Source organism: Furipterus horrens, unplaced genomic scaffold, assembly GCF_987537825.1.
Source record: "Furipterus horrens unplaced genomic scaffold, mFurHor1.1.pri manual_scaffold_5, whole genome shotgun sequence".
Taxonomy (NCBI): domain Eukaryota; kingdom Metazoa; phylum Chordata; class Mammalia; order Chiroptera; family Furipteridae; genus Furipterus; species Furipterus horrens.
Window position 1 is genome coordinate 59,724,656 of NW_028327175.1, and position 22,070 is coordinate 59,746,725.

Below are 22,070 nucleotides of genomic sequence, written 5' to 3' on the forward strand. Positions count from 1 at the left end.
TTCTTTTCTCTTAGAAGCTAGCTACCATGTAAGAAGCCCAGTTACCCTGAGACCGCCATGATGTTTGAACTGCCAAGCTAGTCATGTGGAGTAGCCACATGGGTAGGCCTGCCGGGCCTGCCTTCAGTTGTTTCAGGCACCTCAGCTCTGATTCCAGACATGAGAGTAAAGAATTCTTAAGGCTCCAGCACAACTTGATACCACATAGAGCAGAAAAACTGCCCAGCTCAGACTGTAGGACTGCGAGAAAGAATAAATTATTTTAAGCCACTAAGTTTTGTGGTGATTCTATTATGTAGTTATAAATAACTGGAACACTCTAGTTCTAGTATTCTTATTCTCCCATCAGAACTACAAGTATGTCACTGTCATTTTAGATTTTATTGCTGGTAGGAACATACATGACTTTTAAATAAAAATGGGGAAAAAAAACTGATATTTTTTCCTAAAGCAAAATTGAGGTTTTCACTAAAGTGAAGCGAAAGTAATCTTGCCTAGTAACAGTATGTGCTTGAAGTGGATCCAGAATGACCAATATAACAGGTTTCACATGTCCTTGGCAGTAAGCTGCTTATTTGCAGTCTGCTCTCAGTTCCATTTCTCAAAAGAAAAGAAAACAATGCCTAGGGACTGAAGGAAAACCCCAGAGCTCCTCATCAGACCATGGACAATCTCTTCTCCTTGAGTTGGAAAAATCTTTGTGAACACAGTTCAGTCTTCCCACATTTTGCCAACAGTGATAGGGAAAATCCAAAAATTTTACAGAAACTTCATGGATGCTCCTCCTCTGCTTAGATTCATATCTATGACCTCAATATTCAAAGATTTAGATCAGAACTCTTTGAGTCTGAAAAATGATGTGTTCTTAGTCTTTAGTGTTTGTTTTCTTCATTCCTATTTGGGATTTGATCATGCTTATTAGCCACTAACATTAGGAGTTAGTTTCCTAACATTTAAAACATCCAGATGAAAAGTATTATAAAAATAAAATCACAGAGTTGAGAGAAAGCTTAGACTTCTGTTTAATCTCCTGATTTACACATGTAACCAAAGAAGAAAAGGGAATGATAATTTATGGCAGAGATGGGTCTTTCTAGAACTGAAGTTTCCTGAATATTTTTACCTCAGTGAACTGCCTTTCACCTAGTCACAGTTAAATATTGATGAGCATCAGGGTAGTTCTCTATTTAATCTATTTCAGTATTGAACTTTTAAGTCCAATTTACATTTGTTTTCTAGGTTGGCAGAGGGTGCAGGGTGTGAATATGGTAGAGTTAGAAGAATAAAGGGCTGGACTGCATATAAGTGGCAGGTGTGAATTTACCTGGGCCCTAGTAGTCATTGTTATTATCATCATCACTACTACCAATTAAGACTCACCATATGCCAGACACTGTGCTACGCATTTTGTATATATATTATCTCTATTTTTACAAGAAACCTATGAATCAGGTATTATTATATCTATAGTCAGGTAAGAAAATCAGGATATGAGAGGCATAGAAAAGTGTCCAAGTTTGCAGTTGGCATTAGAGCCACAGGTGACCCTCAAACTTCCAGAGCTGCCATTACTGCTAGCACCAATACCATTTTGTTATAAAAACTTTCATCAAGAAAAATAGCATGAAAACATTGAATTAAACGTACAAAACTCTCATTTCATAAAAGTAGTAGACTCCTTTCCCCAGAAAGAATTTGAAGTGATCTGGGCTGGCAAACTATTTCTTCATATTCTGATTTCCAAGAAAGATAGCCCTCTCTTTAGGGCACTGTAACATCTCTAGTATTCCTCATTATGCTCATATGTAGTCCAGGCATAATGATAATACTTAACTTCATAGAGCTGTTTGAAGGATTAAATGTTAATTCATATAAGGCCGTAGGTATACTCTCTGTAGTGTACTAAGCACTCAGTATGTATTGGTATTCCTATTAGCACAACTCTTTCTTTTTATTCCTTCACTGATAGTTTAATATAACTTTTAATTTAGGCATGATTTATAAGATAAAATAAACATTGGAGAAATAGTGTTATAGACATAGCATAACTGTTACTATGTGCAGAATACAGTCAGATAATGTAACTCTTTGTCCTATATGCATTCTAAATATCTCTCAACTATGCCTCCTTCTTTCATTTTATATAATGATGCCTGGTGTATTAATTCATTCGCGTTGCCATAACAAAATACCATAGACAGGGTAGCTTAAACAACTGAAGTTTATTCCTCACAGTTCTGGAGACTGAGAAGTCCCACAGTCTTATTCCCAGCCAATTCAGTTCCTGATGACTGCCCTCTTCCTGGCCTGCAGATGGCCATCTTCTTGCTGTGTCTTCCTGTGGTGAAGAGAGTGTGTAGGTGGTGGGGGGTAAGGTAGTTCTCTCCTGTCTCTTCTTGTAAGGGTACTTATCCCATCACAAGGACTCCACCCTCTGACCTAATTACCTTTCAAAGACACTATCTCCAAATAGCCTCTTTCTTGAGCTATACTTAACTAGTGCTCAGAGAAGGAAAACTCTGACTCCAAAAAACCTCTGCTGCCTTGCGGCATACCTCTTCAGGGGAAAGGGAAAGGCTAAGGGAGTAAACCCCGACAGAAAATCCGGAGCCGGAGTCCCTAAGGCGGTTTGACATTGTAGTCAACACCGGCAACTCCTGCGGCGCACCTGAAGCCAAGCTGTATTGACTCCGTCTTTCCCTTGGACCCTTCAGCTGCGAAGAGAGGGGGGGTCTGCTGCATGGGCAACAGCAGACCCTCCATATCACCCTGCCCAGGCTCTGTAGCTTCAGCTTCACTGGAGAGGACACTCCAGCGTCATCGCAAGATGTCGATTCAACAGGGGAGGAGACAGATACCGTGTCACTCCCGAGTCGGACTGCACAGCCATTCTCGGCGGTGCAGATAGACTCTTAAGAAGCTACACCATCGTCTCTCGAGACGGACGGCTGCCGACGACGACGACGACTTAACTAGTGCTGTTGCCTAAAGATGACATGACTCCTGATAAGCCAGGACTTAAATAATGTAACTGAATCCACTCTCATTTGCTGGGTTTTTCAACAAGTTTATAGTCAAGAAGTAGAAGGAATGGAACTGAAGCTCATTTTGATTTTGATCACCATTGTGAAGATTCTTCAGTGGGGTGTTAGTAGAAAATACAATCAGTATGGTATACATTTAATGCCAATAACCGAGAGCATCACGGTAGCATTGCTCAGGGGCATGGTGCAGTTTTTGACCTTCAGTGCAGTTGACATCTGGCATTGATGTACGCATAGCATTGCCATGCCTCAGTCTGACCCAGAGAATCAAGGAAATTTTCCCATTGTTTATAATTTTTGTATACACATCAAGTGAGTTTCTCATATGTTTCCTAGGCAGTTTTTTCTCCCCATTAATAAAAAGTTTAAATTTTAATTTTCCTGCCACACTTTACTTTTTAAAAAAACTTTCTGCTACTCATATCCTTCTTTATTTATCCTGGAAAATTTACTGATGAGCCATTACTTTACTCCTTTGAAAGCTACATAAAATAATTATTCATGTTTATTTCTTTGAACTAAGAGCACATTCTTTATTTTTAGTGGATGACTGAAATCTTCCATTTCACTCTTGACTGATGAAAACAGAATTTCTCATTTTTTTAAATGTGTCTCTCTAAAATGTGTATTCAGACAATTTCTAAAGAATGTATATAAAATCTGACTAGCAAGTAGGAAACTCAGTTTTTTAAGGCTGTTTTATGTTGGAATATCTATGACATTGAAAACACCACATTCCCCCTTTGACCTAGTCTATGAGCCACCTTTGTGGCTGTACGCCCTTAGGTGTGAATTACATTCTTGATTTCCAACTTTTTCCATGTGTTATTTGTTGCCATTTTTATTATTTACACATACTTTGAATTTATAATTTAGTGCCTACAAAGTTATTTTTTTAAATGCAGTCAGAATAATAGTTGATCACACTTTAATTAATCAACTGGTGCAATATTAAAGAAAAATTTCAGAAATAAAGTATAATTGGTTTGCTAGGACTAGGAAAATAGCAAGTGGGGAGAGGTAATCTGGGAAATTAGCAAGTGTATCATAAATTTCTTTAAAAATGTATACTCAGCACAATGCCTAGGGTCACAGTGCCATGCTTAATATTTTACATATAAAACTCAAAAAGCTGAATAAAAGCGAATGCTGTTTCCTTTTGGAAGAAAAGTACACCATATCAAAGATGTAGATCTTTTCACAAAACTACTCTTTCACTTGCCTTATGATAACTGAAATGGTCTGCCTCGTAAAAGATCATTTTCCTTACAACCAGTTGCAAGAGGCCTTTCCTTCCACCTAATAGGATGTCAAAAATAGTTTCCCTCTTTTTAAAAAATCTGTGCTTTTTGCTTACACCTCCCTTTTCCTATTCATGGTAGTGTGGTTACATTTCTCATGATATTCTCCCTTCCTGGGTCACCATTTCTCTCTCCACAGCTCTCACAGAGCATAACCTCTTCCTGCTCCCTGCTCCTGCTTGTTCTTTACTGTCACTGTGACCTCCTTTCCCTCCACCCTGTGACTGGACACTCCAAGAGTATTTTCACTAGCTCCCTGGATTTCCTCACCAGCTTGGCTCCCTCCTTAAGCATTCTGCCAATGATCAGTCCTGTCAAAGCCTACACTTCTCTCCTGTTCACCAGCCAATTAGTACTACTCTGTAACAGATACAAATGTATGCTACGTGTCCTTAAACTGGTCCACCCCTGCTTCTCAGAATCCTTTGGATTATATTTGATTCTTAATTAATTTTTGAAATAGATACACTGCCCTTAAGTCTTGAGATAATACCTTTTATTCTCACATTCTGTACAATTGTGAAACAACGTGATGTTACTTCATTCAACTTTCCACATTTTACTCGTTTCTCCGTTGTTTCCTTTCTTTGCCACTTTTCATCCTATTTCAGATAAGGAGATAAATAACTTACTCTCTCCAAAGCCAGCTCTCTCAGTTGTGCCCAGCATCTATTTTTTTTTTTCTCTTGGAACTTGTTTCATTCAATTCTGTGTAATCGTCTTACGTCTTAAATCTCCCTCTCTCCTCTGTATCTTCCCCCTTCATCTAAAATCACACGTCTCTTTTCACTGCCTAGAAAGCTTACTCTATGCTGCTGCCTTATCGAAGTTACTTCCCTGCCGCTCTCCTTCACCAACAAACTTCTTGAAGAGCAGCTAAACTCATCACCTTCCGTTCATTGCTAAATCTTGAGAGTGCCTTGCTTATACCCTTTCATTCATCACGTGTGACTTTGGAAACTGCATCTACTGTCCTCTTTCCTCATGTCCTTATTCCTAAACTCTTCTGCATAAATCAGTACTCTTCCTTGAATAGTCTGTTTCCCTTGTATTTCATGATTCTCTTTTTATTTTCCTGCTAAATCCAAGGCCATGCAACATTGTTCTTGTGACTCAACTCTGGAGTATGTCTCTTTTTCAAGGATTCCCTTTGCTTTTTTAAAATTACGGTGGTACTTTTCAAATCGATCAATTTGAGTCCAGCTTCTCTCCCCAGCTTCTTTTCTATCCTCTTTCTGAGAATGGTATCGTGTCCTCAGGAAGTACAAAGATTGTCCTCAGCTTTGCTCCTTTGCCTTCCCAGTTGCACTGATTACTGTGTTACTCTTTCTTCTCTTCTTCTTAATCCCTTTCCTATTTTCCTAACCTTGAAGCCAGCGTAATTTCTTTTACTACACATAGACTTTCAGGTCAACAGTTTTCAAAAACAATCATTAAAATCACGCTTTCAGAAATTATGGTTTGATAAGTCACTCTACAGACTTACTGATTTAGAATCTCCAGTGTTAAAAGTCCCAAAATCTGTATAGTTTCAAAGTTCCTCATTGTTTTCTGATTGGGAGATACTATGGTAAATTCTATTCTGGTTATATTTCTGTGTCCATCCCCTTCTTTCCATTGTGAGATCCACTTCTCTGCCATTCCCTTGCCTCAAGCCTTTCTTATCTCTCACTCTGACCACTGCAGTAGTTACCTAACTGATATCCCTGCCTCCAGCATTCTCTCCATTATTTACCTTCCTATAATATTAAGCTCTGTTTTGATTAGGCCACACCTCTGCTCAGGAATTTTAAATGACTTTCCATTTCCTGTAAAATAACTATGTATTGCTTACTCTGGTCCCAGGGATCCCTTCATGACCTAGTGCTATAATATTCTTCTCACTATTTACCGTCATGGACCTTTAACTTCAATCTAAAGGAATAATTTACACGCCTTTGCCTTTTCGCTTCTATTTATAGTATTCCCTCTACCTTAAGCTCCAATGCACGTGTTCAAGTATAGCTCATCCTCAAGGCCCAGCTGAAATTTCTTCTTCCTCACGAAGGTCCCCCTGATGCCACTGACTGGAAATTACTGCTGTTTTCCCTAATTTTTATATACCTTGATTTCTCCTAATATTTATCTTCTACCTTTTATTATAGTGCCTGTCTGTGTATATTTACATATATAATAGTATGAATATATACATATATAATATTTGAAAGGAAATCCATATGTAATTTATCCTTTTACCGATCACATTTTAGCTAATACATTTTTATGCTTGCTATTGAAATATATTTCTTGAATATCAAGCAATAGCCAAAGTTTATATAACTTCTGTGTTTCAACCATTAAATCCTCATTGATTGTACAAAACCTTATTTGGGAGGTGCTAATATTATTCTCATTGCACAGATGAGGAAATTGTATCTTTGAACAGTGAAGTGCCTCGCCAATTTCACACAGCTGGTAAATGGCCTTCAGATAATATCTCAAGTCCATGCCCATAACCACTCTGCTATTCTGCTTTTTATAATGAATAAATCCTACTCAGTAAACAGAAATGCATGCTTTTAAAATTTTTTAGTAGGCTAAAGGTCCATATTTAAAATCATACATTCCTTTTAATTAAATTTGACAGAAACAAATGATAAAATTTAATATGAATAACCTTCAGGAAAGCAAATGATGTGATTTATAATTAGTATGTAACACCTCCAAGAAAGAAGTAGAAATTGGGTCATAGGGAAAGACTAAAAGTATTGGAAAGCAATTTAAAGCCTCTTTTATAGTATTTAAAGAGTGTAAATCAGTGTGGTTATAAATTAACAAGTTATCAAAACGAACAATATTTGATCCTTACATTTATTTAATTTTACAGTTCCCAAGAAGTGTAGTAATTTCCCCCTCTCCATCGTCACTGCCTAACCCACCCCACCACACCCCCAGTGCTAGAGGTTTTGCAAGTAAATAATCTGTGTTATGGTAAAGCTGCTTTTTCTTTTTTAAATGTCTTTCACAAACTTTGTTACAAAATCAGCTTGATCTGGTTAAAATAGAAAAAGCCCAGCAAAATGTAGCAGGATCTCTGTAGCCTATTAAAGATGAAGTTGAATAGTAAAACTAGCTGCATTTATAGGGATTGGGAAACAAAGTGACCAAAAAACTGTATGGCTGCTCATTCATTGGTCTTACCTACTAATGTCAAACCCAGGATACCCAGAGTTAAATAAAATTCCAGTGCTCTCACCAGGAGTCGGAGGGAGGGAGGGAGAGTGGGAGGGAAGGCCAGAGAGAGAGAGAAAGAGAGAGAAATGAAGGAGAAAGAAGGAAGGGAAAAGAAAAATGAAAAGAAAATGAAAGGAAAGGGAAAGGGAAGGAAAGAAAAGGAAAGAAAGGAAAAGAAAAGAAAAAAAAAGAGAAAAAAAGAAAAACTTTTGAGCCTAGGACAAAAATAAACTATGTATCTACCTTACATTTACTACTATTATTTGACACCTGTGAAATAGTCTAACCATTAACAGTTTTATTCCATGTGGAACAGAAGAAAGAGTTGGAATTAAAATGTCATAAATGCTAGTTTACATATGACATTGACAGATACAGAAAAAAATTTCTTTAATGTATATCATTGGGTACAAATCACTTTGATCAGATTACTTTGATCACTAATATACAAATATTATCAAGTAGGTGTTATTATTTTTTTGGATAGCCACCTTCTTCTAGATCATCCACAAGGCATTCAGTCTGGGGATTGCCTTTCTTTCTTAACAGAATGGTTTCTCTTTCTTTTCTGTCTAAGGGCTTGGTCCAAGGTTGTTAGTAAGAATGAGCAATAAGATATTAGTTTACTCTCATATGCATAAAAATCTCTGCCATGCCTGGAGTACTGTCCCATTGTTTAAATGGGTAATGATAAGTTTTTCAATAGCAAAGATACCAAACCACTTTATGGTTGATTATTTTTGTATGTACCTAAAAGCAGCTCTGTAGGTGAGTTTGGTATTAATTTTCTCTATTTAAAATATAGTTATTTAACAACAGAGACCAAGTATATCTCCAAAGCTTTTGAGAATTACACATATGACATTTTTAAGATCAAACAATGCCCTGATAATCTACCAGCTAGTGAAAATGAGGCTCTTCCCAGGATCACAAGGAAAGTATTCCAAGGACCCACACACAGGAGATCATAGTGTGGCAATATTTATTTTAGTGGAAATATTCAATAGAAGCTGGCCCCTAGGTTTCCAGTTTCCCATCCCTCTCTTTTCAGCCATGGAAAAATTTGACCTTGTCCTCAGTAAGGCCAAAGCAAGAGCCAGTGTTCAGAGTTTCTGCTTCATATTAAAGCTCAGTCCACAGGCAGCTACTAAGGAGTCTCAGTCGCCATCCCAGTGGCTTAGCTTGTTCCCAGTGGCAGAGTCCACGTGGCTGCCTGACATGTGCCTGCTTAGGCCACATGGCTGTAGAGAGAATGTCTGAGTGCCTGGGACAAGTGTGAGTCAGAGGGTCATGGGGGAAGCGAGCACTTCTTTATTGTCATGGGATTATGTAAGCTTGGGTTTGGGATGGATGAGGTGCTTTTTCAAAAGAACCAATCAACTTCCCAAGCTTCCATGTACTTTTGATAGGTTCACATCCTAGTTAGACTTACAGGCCTCTTTGGTCCAGCTCCTCCCTTGTATTCCTCAACAACCCAACACTGTCAGAGCAGTGCTGTGATCCTCTGGGGTGTGAAGCTGTAGCTTCCTGGTGAAATAAACAGGCTCACGTGCTCCAGTTTATTAATCTCAATGTCTTAACTTCCTTTGATCCCCTTTCCTTTAGTAATAATTAACTAAATACCAAGAGTAACAATAGGAGAAGAAATGCAATTAATCACATTGACAGAGAGGAACCAAACATTTTAACTGAAGTAAATTTTTTAGAACAGTAACATGACAAAGGTAATAAAAACAAAATAAAATTAAATTTGTAGTTAGTTGTACCATTTTGTAATATGATGACCAGAGAACCAAATTAAAGAAAATAAGCATTAGGTCAACTGGCATTCATCCAGATTGAGGATTGAGGGTCTACCAGAAAATAGTTCTAGGAACTGACATATTTAACACATTGTAAATATTTTCTTACACACATAGAGTTATCTGTAGAGTTAATTAGTCTGAGTCATTGAGTTAGAATTAACTCAAGCCTTCATTGTTGAATTTAAAAGTAATAAATCTTAATGACTGCAGTGTAATGTCCTATCAAACTATCCATAAAATTATAACTGGCTATTCATGGCCAAATGCATCGTAACCTAATTTCCAAAAATTCTGAGGCCATCTAGTAAGATGCAAAATATAGATGTAAGCAGATTGAAAGATGCATTGTATGTTTTCATTATATTATTAAAAAGCTAAGTGTGTTGGAAGCTGCTGTTAGGTGCCTGAGCATGCCTGGGGATGAGGGTTTTAAACTCTTTAATGGCTGAATAACTAACTGGTAATGTAGTAAGAAAACTAGGTTAAGCCAGTCTTCCATTGTTAGTTGGCTAACTTCCTGTTTCAGAACTCAGATCTTCTAAAAATTTTTTTCATAATGTCATTTTATGAAGCATTTATTAAATGCGTAGAAAATTACTATGTTGGTTGTGAACCCAGTTGATAACGTTCTTTCTCATAGTTCCAAGACATTATTCCTCACAAAAAGAAAACAGACCATTTAATCTTTTACTTAAAAATCACAGACCTATTTGACCTCCCATACACACCCCAACCCCAGTAAGATAACTTCTGGCAACTTTGAAGTACATGGTTCAAATGGAATTATTCTAATAACAGTTCGTGCAAGGTCTATGTGGGTATGTCTCATCTAACTTGATTATTCTCCTTAGAATCAAAATTATAGCCTACAAATTGAAAATTATATATAACTTTTGCAAGGCAAGACCATAATTCTAGGCTTGTACCTTTTTTTTTTTTTTTTCAATCCCAATAAATCACACTCAAAGTAGGCCTGACACTGGACTGTCTAGCATTCAGGGGAGCCCTAAGTCAGCCATTGGCAAAGTACTGCTATTTTACTTCTCAGCAGACTTTGAGACTCCTCTGAGAACTTGCTCACATTCTTCTTCACTTCCCCTGGAAAATATACTGTAGGCCAGTATTGCCTATCTTCTGTGCCTCAGGATCCAATATCTCACCTGTATAGATCCTTCAAAATTAGGCTTACCTCCTTCATATATCAGTGAGGGTCAGGGTACGTTCATGTAAGAAGATGGTAGATGTAGGCCCCCATTATATTTATGTTTACCATATCTACCTTAGGTCTATGATAGTCCATCATATCCTATTTAAATTTCCTTCTAGAGCAGAGGTTTAAATATTGTAGGTCACAACATAATGGTGAATCTCCTTGCCGGCTTTTTTAAGTGGGATGGGTTGGGATGGATGCAAAGGGATGGAATAGAATAGAATAGAATAAGTCAAAGGGAAAGGGAGGGGAATAGAAGACACTGAGAGGTCCACTTAAAATAGGTTTGTCAGGAAGTTTCCAGTGGTGATATGGATGTGATAGAATTTAGTCTGTACACTCAGAGCAACCCTCTTCCAAGTGTGATCTTCAGATTATATCAGATAAACAAAAGAGTCCTATAACCAAATAAGCTTGCGAAACTCAGATACAAAAAAAAGTTAAACATGTTTCTTTATTACATGATATTTTGGCACTTCAAATATGCAAGAGGGGCTGTCTGTAGCCATGCACTATTTTCGTAACTTGACTAAAGTAATGATGGTAATAAGGATAAGGATGATAGCAACTTAAGGTGTAGTAAGCCTGTGCTTTATTCTAGGCTCTGTGCTGACTGCTTTATGTGCGTGCTCCTCCCCCGTTCCCACTCCGTTTGGTGAAGCATGTGATGGGTAATCAGCCATGGAAAAGTCTATGTGGATGGTGGCACTAAGAGTCAGAAGGAAGGGAAAACTTGAAAGGAAGGATAGTAAATTCAGCTTTGGATTAACGCAGTTTGAGATGTTTTGGAGAGCTCCAGGCCTGGAGGTCAGGGGCTCAGGAGCGATGGAGATGGATATTTGGAAATCATTGGCCCTAAAGTGCTCATTGAAAGAAGGTGACTCTTTTGGGCCTACACCTGAAACTAATATTATATTGAATGTCAACTATAATTGAAAAATAATAAAATAATTTTCGAAAATGTCTTAAGGAAGAAGGTGACTCTGGAGGTTATGAATTTAGTAAAGCTGGCTAAATCAAATGAAGAGCCTGGCACATAATAGAGAGTTGAGATATACAAAGTCTAGCCTGCCCCAACAAACATTTGCAACTGTATCTTGAGACAGGAGCCCCAGAAGTTAGAGTGGGTTCCCTTATCCAAATGGGTTTTTTAAATTAAAAAAAAAATTTTATCCTCACCTGAGGACATGCTTGTTGATTTGAGAGAAGGGGGAGGGAGGGAAACATTTATATGAGAGAGAAACATCAATCAGCTGCCTCTTACTTTCGCTGACTGGGGACCAAACTTGCATCCAGGCATGTGCCCTGATGGAATTAAACCGGGGCCTCTTCGGTTTCTGGGAAGATGCTCCAACAAACTGAGCCACAGCAGCCAGAGCCCAAATGAGTTTTTAAGAGCTCTTTTGGGAATGTGTTTGAAGTAGTGAAGCAAAAAGAAAATTCTGAAATTCGAACCAAATATAGGACTAGTGACCAAAAATTAGGAATGAGGCAAATGGGTAAATGAGATATGCAGTGTTCCTTTGAACAATTTGCAGATCTAACCCTTAAGTTTGTTATTTGTTCCCCACACAGTATGCTAATCCTGATTTGGCAGCTCTGTGAAGTGTGTGCCTTGTTGTCTTTTCTGTGACTTGGGGTTTATTGGCTGCAGACACTGGTGGGTAACTGCACATTGTGGGATTAGTGTTAAGGAAGCTCCAGAGCACAATGTTTTCTCTCCAAGAAGGGGGTCAGATCAATTAAATATCTTAATTTAGAGCCATATTTAAAAAATAAGGCCTTTTGATACCTTTTTTTCAATTACCTTTTCTTCTAATTTAAAAAAATGCATGCCTGTTGTTATAAATAGACCCATAAATATCTTAAATCCACACTATTTCACAGATGTGTTCCTTGTTTTCTGTTGATGAGTTTTAGTAGCACATCCAAATTGTTCGAATCAGAAGATCAGTGAGATAAAATGAAAACAAGTACTTTAAAAGATGGTAAACACAGAATAAGTTTCAGCCTCATGTAAATGAGGTGTGATTTCCATAATAAAGCCATTATTGTTGTCACTGGTGCAAAGCAATAACCACCAAGGCTGCAATTACAAAGAAAAGAGATAATACAGCACCATACTTTCTTTAAAAAATGTCAATTAAATTCATGGATATCATATTTTCTACTAAAAAATAAAGAGATTTTATGTATTCTCAGTGGCATTCACAAACTCCCATAAGTATACTGTCTTCATGATAGTAGTACTAAGGGACACTTCACTTGCTACTTGTTTTTTCTTTCCACAAGTAATTTCTTTCACTAAAACCTTTTCAAACTACTTTATTTTTTTGCATTAGTGACTCCTTGCTCATTTAAGAAATTTCACATTAGTGACTTCTTGTTAAATTAAGTACTTTGAGAAATTGATTTTTTTCCCCCATAGGAAAATTAATCTTGACACAAGTCTGCCTTTTTTTTTTTGACACAGTCTTTTGTTTCTTAATTGTAGTAAAATACACATAACATGCAATTTACCATTGTAAGTGCACAACCCGGTGGCACCAAGTACATTCCCAAAGTAGCAACCATAACTGCTATCCATTTTCAGAACTTTTTCATCGTCCCAAACATCAACTCTCTACCCATTAAACAAGAACTCCCTAGCCCCACCGAAGCCCCTGCTCACCTCTGCTGTACTTTGTGTCTCTATGAATTTGCCTACTCTCGGCACTTCATGTTAAGTGGAATCACACAATATTTGTCCTTTTGTGCCACTGGCTGGTAATCTTCAAAAGTGCCAGTCACGAAAGCCAAGGGCACACTGGGGAACTTCCTGGGGTTAAAGGAGACTGCAGCAGCACGACAGCTGGGTCCTTTTGCCACAAAGGGAACTGCGGGGGAAAATTGACAGATATTGAACGGGATCTGGGGGTGGTAGCAATGCGTCAGTGTTAATTTCCGGATTTGATGGTTGTGTTGTGTTTGTGTAGGAGAATGTCTTTGTAGAAAATACACATTAAAGTACTGCAGAGGGTGACAATGGGGGATCAGCTTGGCAATTTTTAAATGGTTCACAAAAAAACTTTGTTGTCATATTGTACTTGCAACTCTTTTGTAAGTCTGAATTTGTTTCAAAATAAAATAAAATCTAAAAATTGATGCAGTTGTATTTAGTTGTTCTAACTTCTCCAGCACCTGTGGATTTTAGGTGTTACTTGATGATGGTGAGTATATATATATGTATATATATATATATATATATATATATACTCTTTCAGACCTGTCATGAAAATTGTCAAGTGGTGTGGTCCAGACTGCCGTCTTTTAACAACTTGAAAATGTATTTATTTGCGGCTACTAAGATCTGATTCACTTTCCAAATCTTATATAACTTGTCATTTAAATATTAAAATTTTTTCTTTAATGTTATTATTCTAAAACCCAAATATCAAAAACAAGTGGGATGGGTGATGAAATCCACTGGCCTTGAAGAAATCTTTTCTAAAAAGTATTGACACAAATTGCATGGAGAAACGTTGGATAGGATAAGTTTAGTGTTGACAGTGGTGAATCTTGTCACTTTATCTTTGCTCTTAACACTAGCTATAAAATTTGGGATCTCAGAATAAAAAAGATGAATGTATACCTTTCCATCACACACACAAGTTTTTATGTCATTTCTGTTTTAAAAAGTCAAGTTGGACTACACTAATTTTGAGAGCACACTGATACCTGCCTGCCATTTTCTAGTGGAGTGATCTTTTAAAATTTACCTGGGATTTAGAAGTGATTTTATTTCCACAGTTGTTCGTGTAACTTCCAGAAAAGTCCAGCAGGTGGTAGTCTAGGAGAGGAACAGTTCTTTCCCATCCCCCACCTCCTCCCACCCCTCCACTCCCCCGGCCTACCATCAAAACAGGAAGAATGTGGACTCAGTAATGTGCCTTTCTTCTCTGGCATTAGAATGGGATTTCCAAGGGTGTTCTTTCAAAATAGGTACTTAGGCATAGAGGGTATCACAAGAAAGGAGCCAAAAATAATTTTGTGTGTATGTGTGACTATGCTGTATACTGAAGCTGAAAATTTCTTTCTTTCTTTATGATTTCTAGAAATTCCACTGGTTTTATATCTCTTTGCCCTGATTTCTGTGACATGGCTTTGGGGAGGCCTGCACATGGCCTACAGACATTTCTGGATGTTGGTCCTCTTTGTCATTTTCAACAGTCTGCAGGTAAGCTTTTCAGTTTGATTACTGATGGCACACATGTATGCTAATGAACACATGACATAGAATCAAGCATCCACACATAGGTGAATTTGTGCACATAATAACATCATGCAGAGTTGTAGAATAAAATGACGGGGGTTAAATCTTGAACACCTGAAACAGGGCTGGGCTTCTAACTTGTTGGTTATACAGATAAGGAAGATATATTTACCCTCCTTTATCTTGAGAACATCTAAGTAACTACCAAAACATATTTTTGTTCAGCAGAATTGATGTTCATGAACTTTGCAGGTGGCAGCCATGGAGGACCTGTGCTCATAATTAGATAGTGTCTTTGTCTAGAAATTAGAGCAATTGAGGAATGAAATAGGTAGCACTGTTTGGGAAACCCCCTCTTATGTCTGATACCTAGTTAAATGAGAGTGTTTTGGTTCACTAAAAATAATTGACATCCTCTAAGTCTGAAAATGCCCAGCTTAAATTACTTTTGTGAGCATACTTAGATAGTCTAAGTAGAAATTAAAGAACTGTAGCAACAATTAAAGCTGATTTTATTAGTGCTTTTGTTAAATGAGCAAAAGTTACATTAACAAATGCAACAAATGAATACATTTTCCCAAGCGAAAAGTTCTGTTCTAGACTAAAATAATTTCTTGAATTTACCAGGCATATCTCTAACCTGTCCTTATTTTGACCACCATCTTGCAAGGAGCATGTGTAGAGAAACACGTTCGGATTGTGTCATACAACTAAAATATGACTCAAAACATAGTTAGGTTTGCAAAAGGGACAGATTCTTAAGTGAGAGTATGTTTTATAGCAGGGTGCCTAATCAAAGCATAATGTTGATTTAGGGAGGGGAAAAAAGGTAACTTTAAAGTTTGGAATCAAGTTCATGTGCAGATACCTCTGTAGGTATAGTTGTAATTAATCCTCTCCTGTTAGCACAGTGAGCTAGTGGTGCCAAGACAGGATGAGGGTGACAGCCCTGCTCCTCTGGATCTGGTGGTTCAAAGGAGTAAACACTTAGCGACGAGCATAAACTATGGCAGGTGCCATGTAAACAGAGTGTTATGAGAGCTGAGTGAAGGGCATGTTTACTGCGGCCTGTACTAGCGTTTGAGCTCATACCCAGAAGTGAGCCACTGCAGTCAGCTGCCCTGTCCTAGTCACCTGGGAAGCCCAAGGCCTCGTGCAGCTAACCTCAAGGTCCACACCAGCAACCTAAAGATGGATATCATGTGTTAGACACACAGGGGGACGCAGACCAGGTTTTAGTTTATTAAAATATTTGCTGCAAACTTCGAATTTCTGCCACTATACTTGCTTGGTAGCAATTTTCAAGGCCTTAATAGATGCTGCCCCTTTTAGATGGGACGTGTGACCTCATTACACCTGGTAGACTTAATTCATTCATTTTGCCTGCTCATCAGTGTGTGACATTTTAATATTTATTAAATAAGTGATGAGTGTTTGGTTAGAGATGGGTGTTTCAGGCAGAGAAAACAATGTTAGCCTAGGCTGCACAAAGAGAAAGTGATGAATTTTGCCTAGATTAAGCAAAGGGGTGGAGGGGAGCAAGAAGGGTGTTGCAGTTCGAGAGTAGTGCTGGGAGGGGAAAGGCAACGGTGGATTGGCTTCACTGCCATGTTACCAGGTCAGGACAGAATGTTCAACTTCAGCTTCTAAGCAATGGGAAGCCATCAAAGTTGGGGGTTTTGTTTGTTTTGTTCTATTTGTTTTTTTAAAATTTGTTAGTTTTCAAAATTTTCAAATATACAATGGGAAAGACATGCACATATCTACTTTTTAGAAGGATAATCTAAGGAGAAAGTAAATATAAATGATGGTGGTTGGAAGATAGTCAAGAAATGGACTGCTTAGAGAGTTAGTGGTAGGACTCAGTGGTTGGAAATCTGGAGTTTGTAGTTGAACCACTCAGCAGTAATTAAGTAAATTTAAAGCTTAAGATTAAAATGGTAGCCAGTATAACCTATCAAACCATATACATAGGAAAATGTCTATTGAGATCTTATGGAGGTTAATTAATAAAGGAGGACTGCTGAGCATTAAACTACATATTGTAGAGAGATATAAAAGAAATTGTTGCTCTGGCCTGTGTGGCTCAGTGGATTGAGTGCCAGCCTGCGAACTAAAGGGTTGCTGGTTCGATTTCCAGTCAGGGCACATGCCTGGGTTGCAGGCCAGATCCCGAGCTGAGGGCACACAAGAGGCAACTACACATGAATGTTTCCTTCTCTTTCTCCCTCCTTTCCCTCTCTCTAAAAATAAATAAATAAAATCTTTTAAAAAATTGTTATGGTCTCATTCTTTTAGGAACTAAATATAAGTAAAAACTAAAGTTCTTTCAAACTCATGTCTAATGAACTTAATTCCATATGTGTGGCTCTACTGAAGTGATGACTGTAGTGTCACTTCTGCCCGCGTTCTGCCACACTGGTTCATTCCTGATACCAGCACTCAGTCAGTCCCGAACACTTAGAAAATATGATTTCCCCAGGGTTTATTGGGGTTCATTTAATATAGAAACTGCTTTATGTCTTCAACTCAGGCATTTCTATGGAACATGGCTATATAGTAGTAAGGTCTTCAAAGTATGTTCCATGAAGACTTAATGTGGTTTTTTGTTTGTTTTGTTTTGCTTTGCTTGTTTGTTTGTTTGTTTGTTTTACTGGCCTTTGTGTTTCTTTTACTGCCTTTGGCAACACCTGGGACCACAACAGTATGTTATGTACATATGCTTGGATACTATATTTTGCTCAGAGGGGATTATTGCCTCATTTTTTTATCTGGATTATTATTATATCATAAGTGCTCTGAGACTGATGGATGAAAGGTATATTTCTGTAATATTCTGATTTTTAATAGTTATCATTCAATGCACTTTTGAAAAGGGCTTCTTGATTACTTGAAATATTATCAGGAATTTCTTGATCACTTTCTGAACATTCAAGGTTGAGCTACCAAACTTCTAATACATGGGAGCATTCAAGAAATTGTATGAAGTACTTTCTAAAACATAGTGGATACAAGTATAAAAGTAAGATTAAGAAAGCATTCTAAATATTCCTACTGTTATTTTTATTATTTAATAATCTTCTTGAGCCTTATGGCCACCAACAGTGTAAGACTTACCTCCCACTAGCTTACCTGCCCCAGCAAGGAGAGAGCTTATTTCCCAACAGAAAATTCTGTGAAGGACTTAAATTATCTTCACCTTGGATCACAGACTATCCAGACACCAATCACATGATGACAGGTAGTCTAGCCAAGCCTAGATCATGTGAGAATCCAGTGGTAGGAGTTGAGTTATTTCATAAAACCCACATGGAATGGAATTCCCACCAGAGGAAAGGATTCTTTTACCAATAAGGGGCCAGGGTGGGGCAAGTGGCAAGAGTGCTAGCCAGGTGAAAGTAACAGATGTCCACTACACATATTTTCTCCACTTTCTTGTTCATTGATATAAGTTTAGACAAAGAAAGCTATTGTTGAACCACTAGGAAATGTCATCAGTGTGATATCAGTTTATTGTGACTATCCTTGGGAACCCCTGTATAACCAAATGTCTCTGTACGGTCCACAAGAAATTCATAAGGCACTATTTTTAATATTTTTCTCAATTTCCTGAACCATTAATCCAGTGACTTTTATTATTTTTTTTAAATGAGTTAAGTTCTTCATTTCTACGTATATTTATGCTAATACTTATAAATCAGAACTTTTTAAAACTGTTTAGTCCAAGGTATATACTAATTTGTGTAACAGTTAATGAGAGTAATCACCAGACCTGACACTCGGCTGGTAAGCCCTGGTAGAACCCTATCAGTTGTTAAAATATTGAAATAGCTACTGTCTGAACCTTGCGTGTATCCCAGCCTTCTAGCCACTTAAGCTAAAAGCATCCCCAGACCCCAGCAGCTGACAGGCTAATGCTGGGCCAAGCAGGGGAGCTTCAGAACCCTCCTGCAGCTATTCTGATTGGTTAGCACCTGTGCCACACTCACTGAACATTTTGCATGTCACGCCTAGATTAATTATGTTATAAAATTTTGTTACACTTTAAACCCAAAGCAGTCAGATTCAGACTTATGTATGTTTATTTCAGGTTTTCTTCTAAGGCTTTCTCCCATTTATTCTGTCAAAATGTTACTGACTGATAATTGTGACTTACACATAGCGAATCCTATATAAAATAACTAGGGTAGCCAGCAGTTTCAGGAGTGAGCTTCTTGAAAATAATGGAAAATAAGTGTTTTGGAGATAAATTCATATATATATATAGAAGAACCTTTCAAAAAGCTGAAATGCATTCTTCTTGGAATGCAAAAGCTGGCAAGAGACCCAAACTTAACACAGTATTGGGATATGGTGCTTCTCAGTATGTGCGTAGTGAGATCACATTCTGCAGAGTCCTGTTTGACTGTCTCTGTGTAAATGACGTATATGTGTTCATTTTTACAAGCATCTGGTCTTGCAATGTGTCCTGGCAGTTTTTGAATCATTCACTGTTCCAGAGAAGAGAGTTACGACATGGAATCTGTAGCTAGAAACATATAGCCTATATTCAAATTTAAGAACAATTTGCTAAAGTTATTTTTATTCCTAACCTCATGTCTTAAATGGCTGGGAAATAAGTGACTCAAAGTTGGGAACAATTTCTTCTGCTTTTTAGTTGTTGTTCTTTGGTGGCCACTAGAGTGCCTTGAACATATAAAGCATTTTTCTTTCTTTCTTATTCTCCCCCTTCTTTCTTTCTTTCCCATTCTTCGTCCTCTGTTCCCTCTTTCTTTGTCTTTCTTGCTTTCCTTGTAGCTCTTGTTGTTCTATATTGAATTTCAGCTTTAAAACTAAAGCCATACTTTATGAAGAGATTTTCCCAAATGAAAGTAGTCCTTGAGGTAGCATAAGAAATTGACCTTGTTCCTTTGCTCATGAAAACAAACAAGAGTTCATTGCAAATGGGTTAGAGAAGAAAATAAGAAATTCTCTAATTTTTGTCTCTGAGAATATCCGGTCAGCAATTCAGAGGGGTTCAGTGCAGGTGTCTGCTTGTACAGTACATATTCAATCTTGGCTCCTTCTTTTTGAGGATAAACAGCTCTTGGGAAATGCATATTGTTAAATAATCAGTTACAGAGCACTAATTGTTTCAAGGCACTCCCTTTGCAATTGCTTTTCAACAGCCAACAGTAATAAGTGTCACTTTGTTTCCATTGGAGACTAGCACATGAACTATTCATGAGGAGTGGAAAAGTAATCTTCCAGAAAACCCTAGAATAAACATGTAGAAGCCAGGGGAAGTTGGGACTCTGTCATTGATTTGTCCTAGAGCCATGTCAACTTTAGTGGAAAAAAAAATCACTACACTTGTTTTGTAGAGTGAGGTTTAGAGATTAATGAATGTCTTGTCTGCTCTTCAGAACATCCCACGTTATTTCTGTGACTTTACAATAAATATACAGAAGCTTAGTCAAGGAGGTGCGTTTAAGTTGTCTTGATTAGGTCATGGTACTCTGGCCACTGTGTTCAGTAGCGTCTGGGCTGGTGAAATATCTCTGTGTGTTTGTGCAATATCTTCTTACTCCATTTGACAATGAACGACAGCGTCTGACATTGACTCTCACTACCTTGTCGGCTGGCCAGGCAAGACACTTCAGACAGACTGCAGGATTTTTACTTTTGTTTGTACTAGGTTCTCTGATATGCCAGCAAGTATGTTCCACAAGTGTGGTTTTAGTAATGAAGGGATTGTATAGACTACCTTTTGACACCTGGCTTTATCATTGCAAAGCAGTTGCCTACATTTCTCCTGCCCTGGTCCTCTTTAGTGTTTTACCCTGTGGTTTTTTCATTTCAGAGTTTTTTCCTGAGCCCTCTGTAATCACATATTGATAGTTTGCATTTTAGTCATGTAGTATGCCTTCCTGGACTCTGTGGGCCTTTCCTTGTGAAAGGATCTAGCACATTCTCTGATTGTGAAATAGTAAGCCTACAAAAGTCAGAGTAAGACCCATACCTCCTCTTGTTAGAACAGTTTCAGGAGAACAAAGGAAACAAAATTTGGGATCAGCTTCTTTGCCTTTGTGTTAATTTATAATTTTTCCATAGTCTAAAATTTTACTCTTATCTCTTGTACTGTCAGGTGCACTGGAATGAGCATGCAACTGACTGTCATGCAATCTCTTTTCTACCAAGTGACTTGACATCTCTGAGCTTTAGTTGTCTGCTTTCCAGAGATGCCAGTTCTTGCCCTAAGGATCATGAAAAAATATATGTGTAAAATATAATTTGTAAAATAATTAATGGTTTATAAATACAAAAAATATTTAAAATGATTAAATGGACAAAAAACAATAAAGACAAGTGAGAGGCCAAAGAGAGAAGATTTGTAAGCTTCATCTTTAAATCCCCATAAGCCACTGGTCTTCCCCAAATGATCTCATCCACTCGTAAGTATTTCCTTCATTGCAGATGCTGTAGCGAGCGACCCACCCCCACCCCATGTCTATCATCACAGTGCTTAGTTTATCACATAGATCCATGTGGTCACTCATCTGCTTTTAAATGTGTAGTAAATGCCTTCAGGTTCAAGCAAGGAACTTATGTGGGTGATATAAGCTTATTGTGAGACTATAGGGCTGGGTGGGGACTGTAGAAGAACTGGAGAGTAGGCACCTCCTAAAAGCATGCAAATGAAACAGCAAACATGGTGTGGGCCAAGCAAAAGCTTTTGCAGGGTAAATTCCCCTAGCTGACAGTCAGTGTACAACTCCTGGATAAAAATATGTTCAAATTTCTTCCTCTAGAGAAGATTTCATTTTCTTTTGAAAAGCAAATGGGATATGGACTCATCACCTTGGAGCAGCAGAAAATGCGTTTCGGGTTTTGTGATGATTAATCTAGTTATGGTTTCCTCCCTACCCTGGGCAAACTCAAAGATTGTTCAGGGGTGTCAAGTGAAAGCCTGTTTTGTTATCTGGAACCCCTCTTCCCTGGCGGTCTCTGGGTTCCATTTTCTCATTGCCCAGCACTATGAGACTGTTGAACCCCTTGCTTAGTGGTTTAGCCTCTGCAGCTGCTTTCTGATTAGTTTATTAGCCTCTCATCCCATGGATAGGCAGCTTCAAAAGTGGCAAATGCTTTTACAGTTCCCTTTTTCTTTGGAATCTTGGCCCCTCGAGTCCTGGTTGCCTTAGTATATTTGAACCTGTGGACCCCAGAAGAAAGATTCACTTGACGTGAACCACGGAAAATAATTTA

General features: G+C 37.9%; 1 protein-coding gene across 1 annotated transcript in view; it reads left to right on the forward strand.

Annotated features, from left to right (window-relative positions):
• ADGRV1 (adhesion G protein-coupled receptor V1) overlaps positions 1–22,070 on the forward strand; it is a gene marked incomplete at its 5' end in the record, with an annotated part of 466,202 nt that overhangs the window by 397,515 nt on the left and 46,617 nt on the right. Inside the window, one exon of the mRNA XM_090278998.1 lies at positions 14,668–14,789. Coding sequence (XP_090135124.1) covers positions 14,668–14,789 — 122 coding nt within the window. The remainder of the gene's footprint in view (positions 1–14,667; positions 14,790–22,070) is intronic.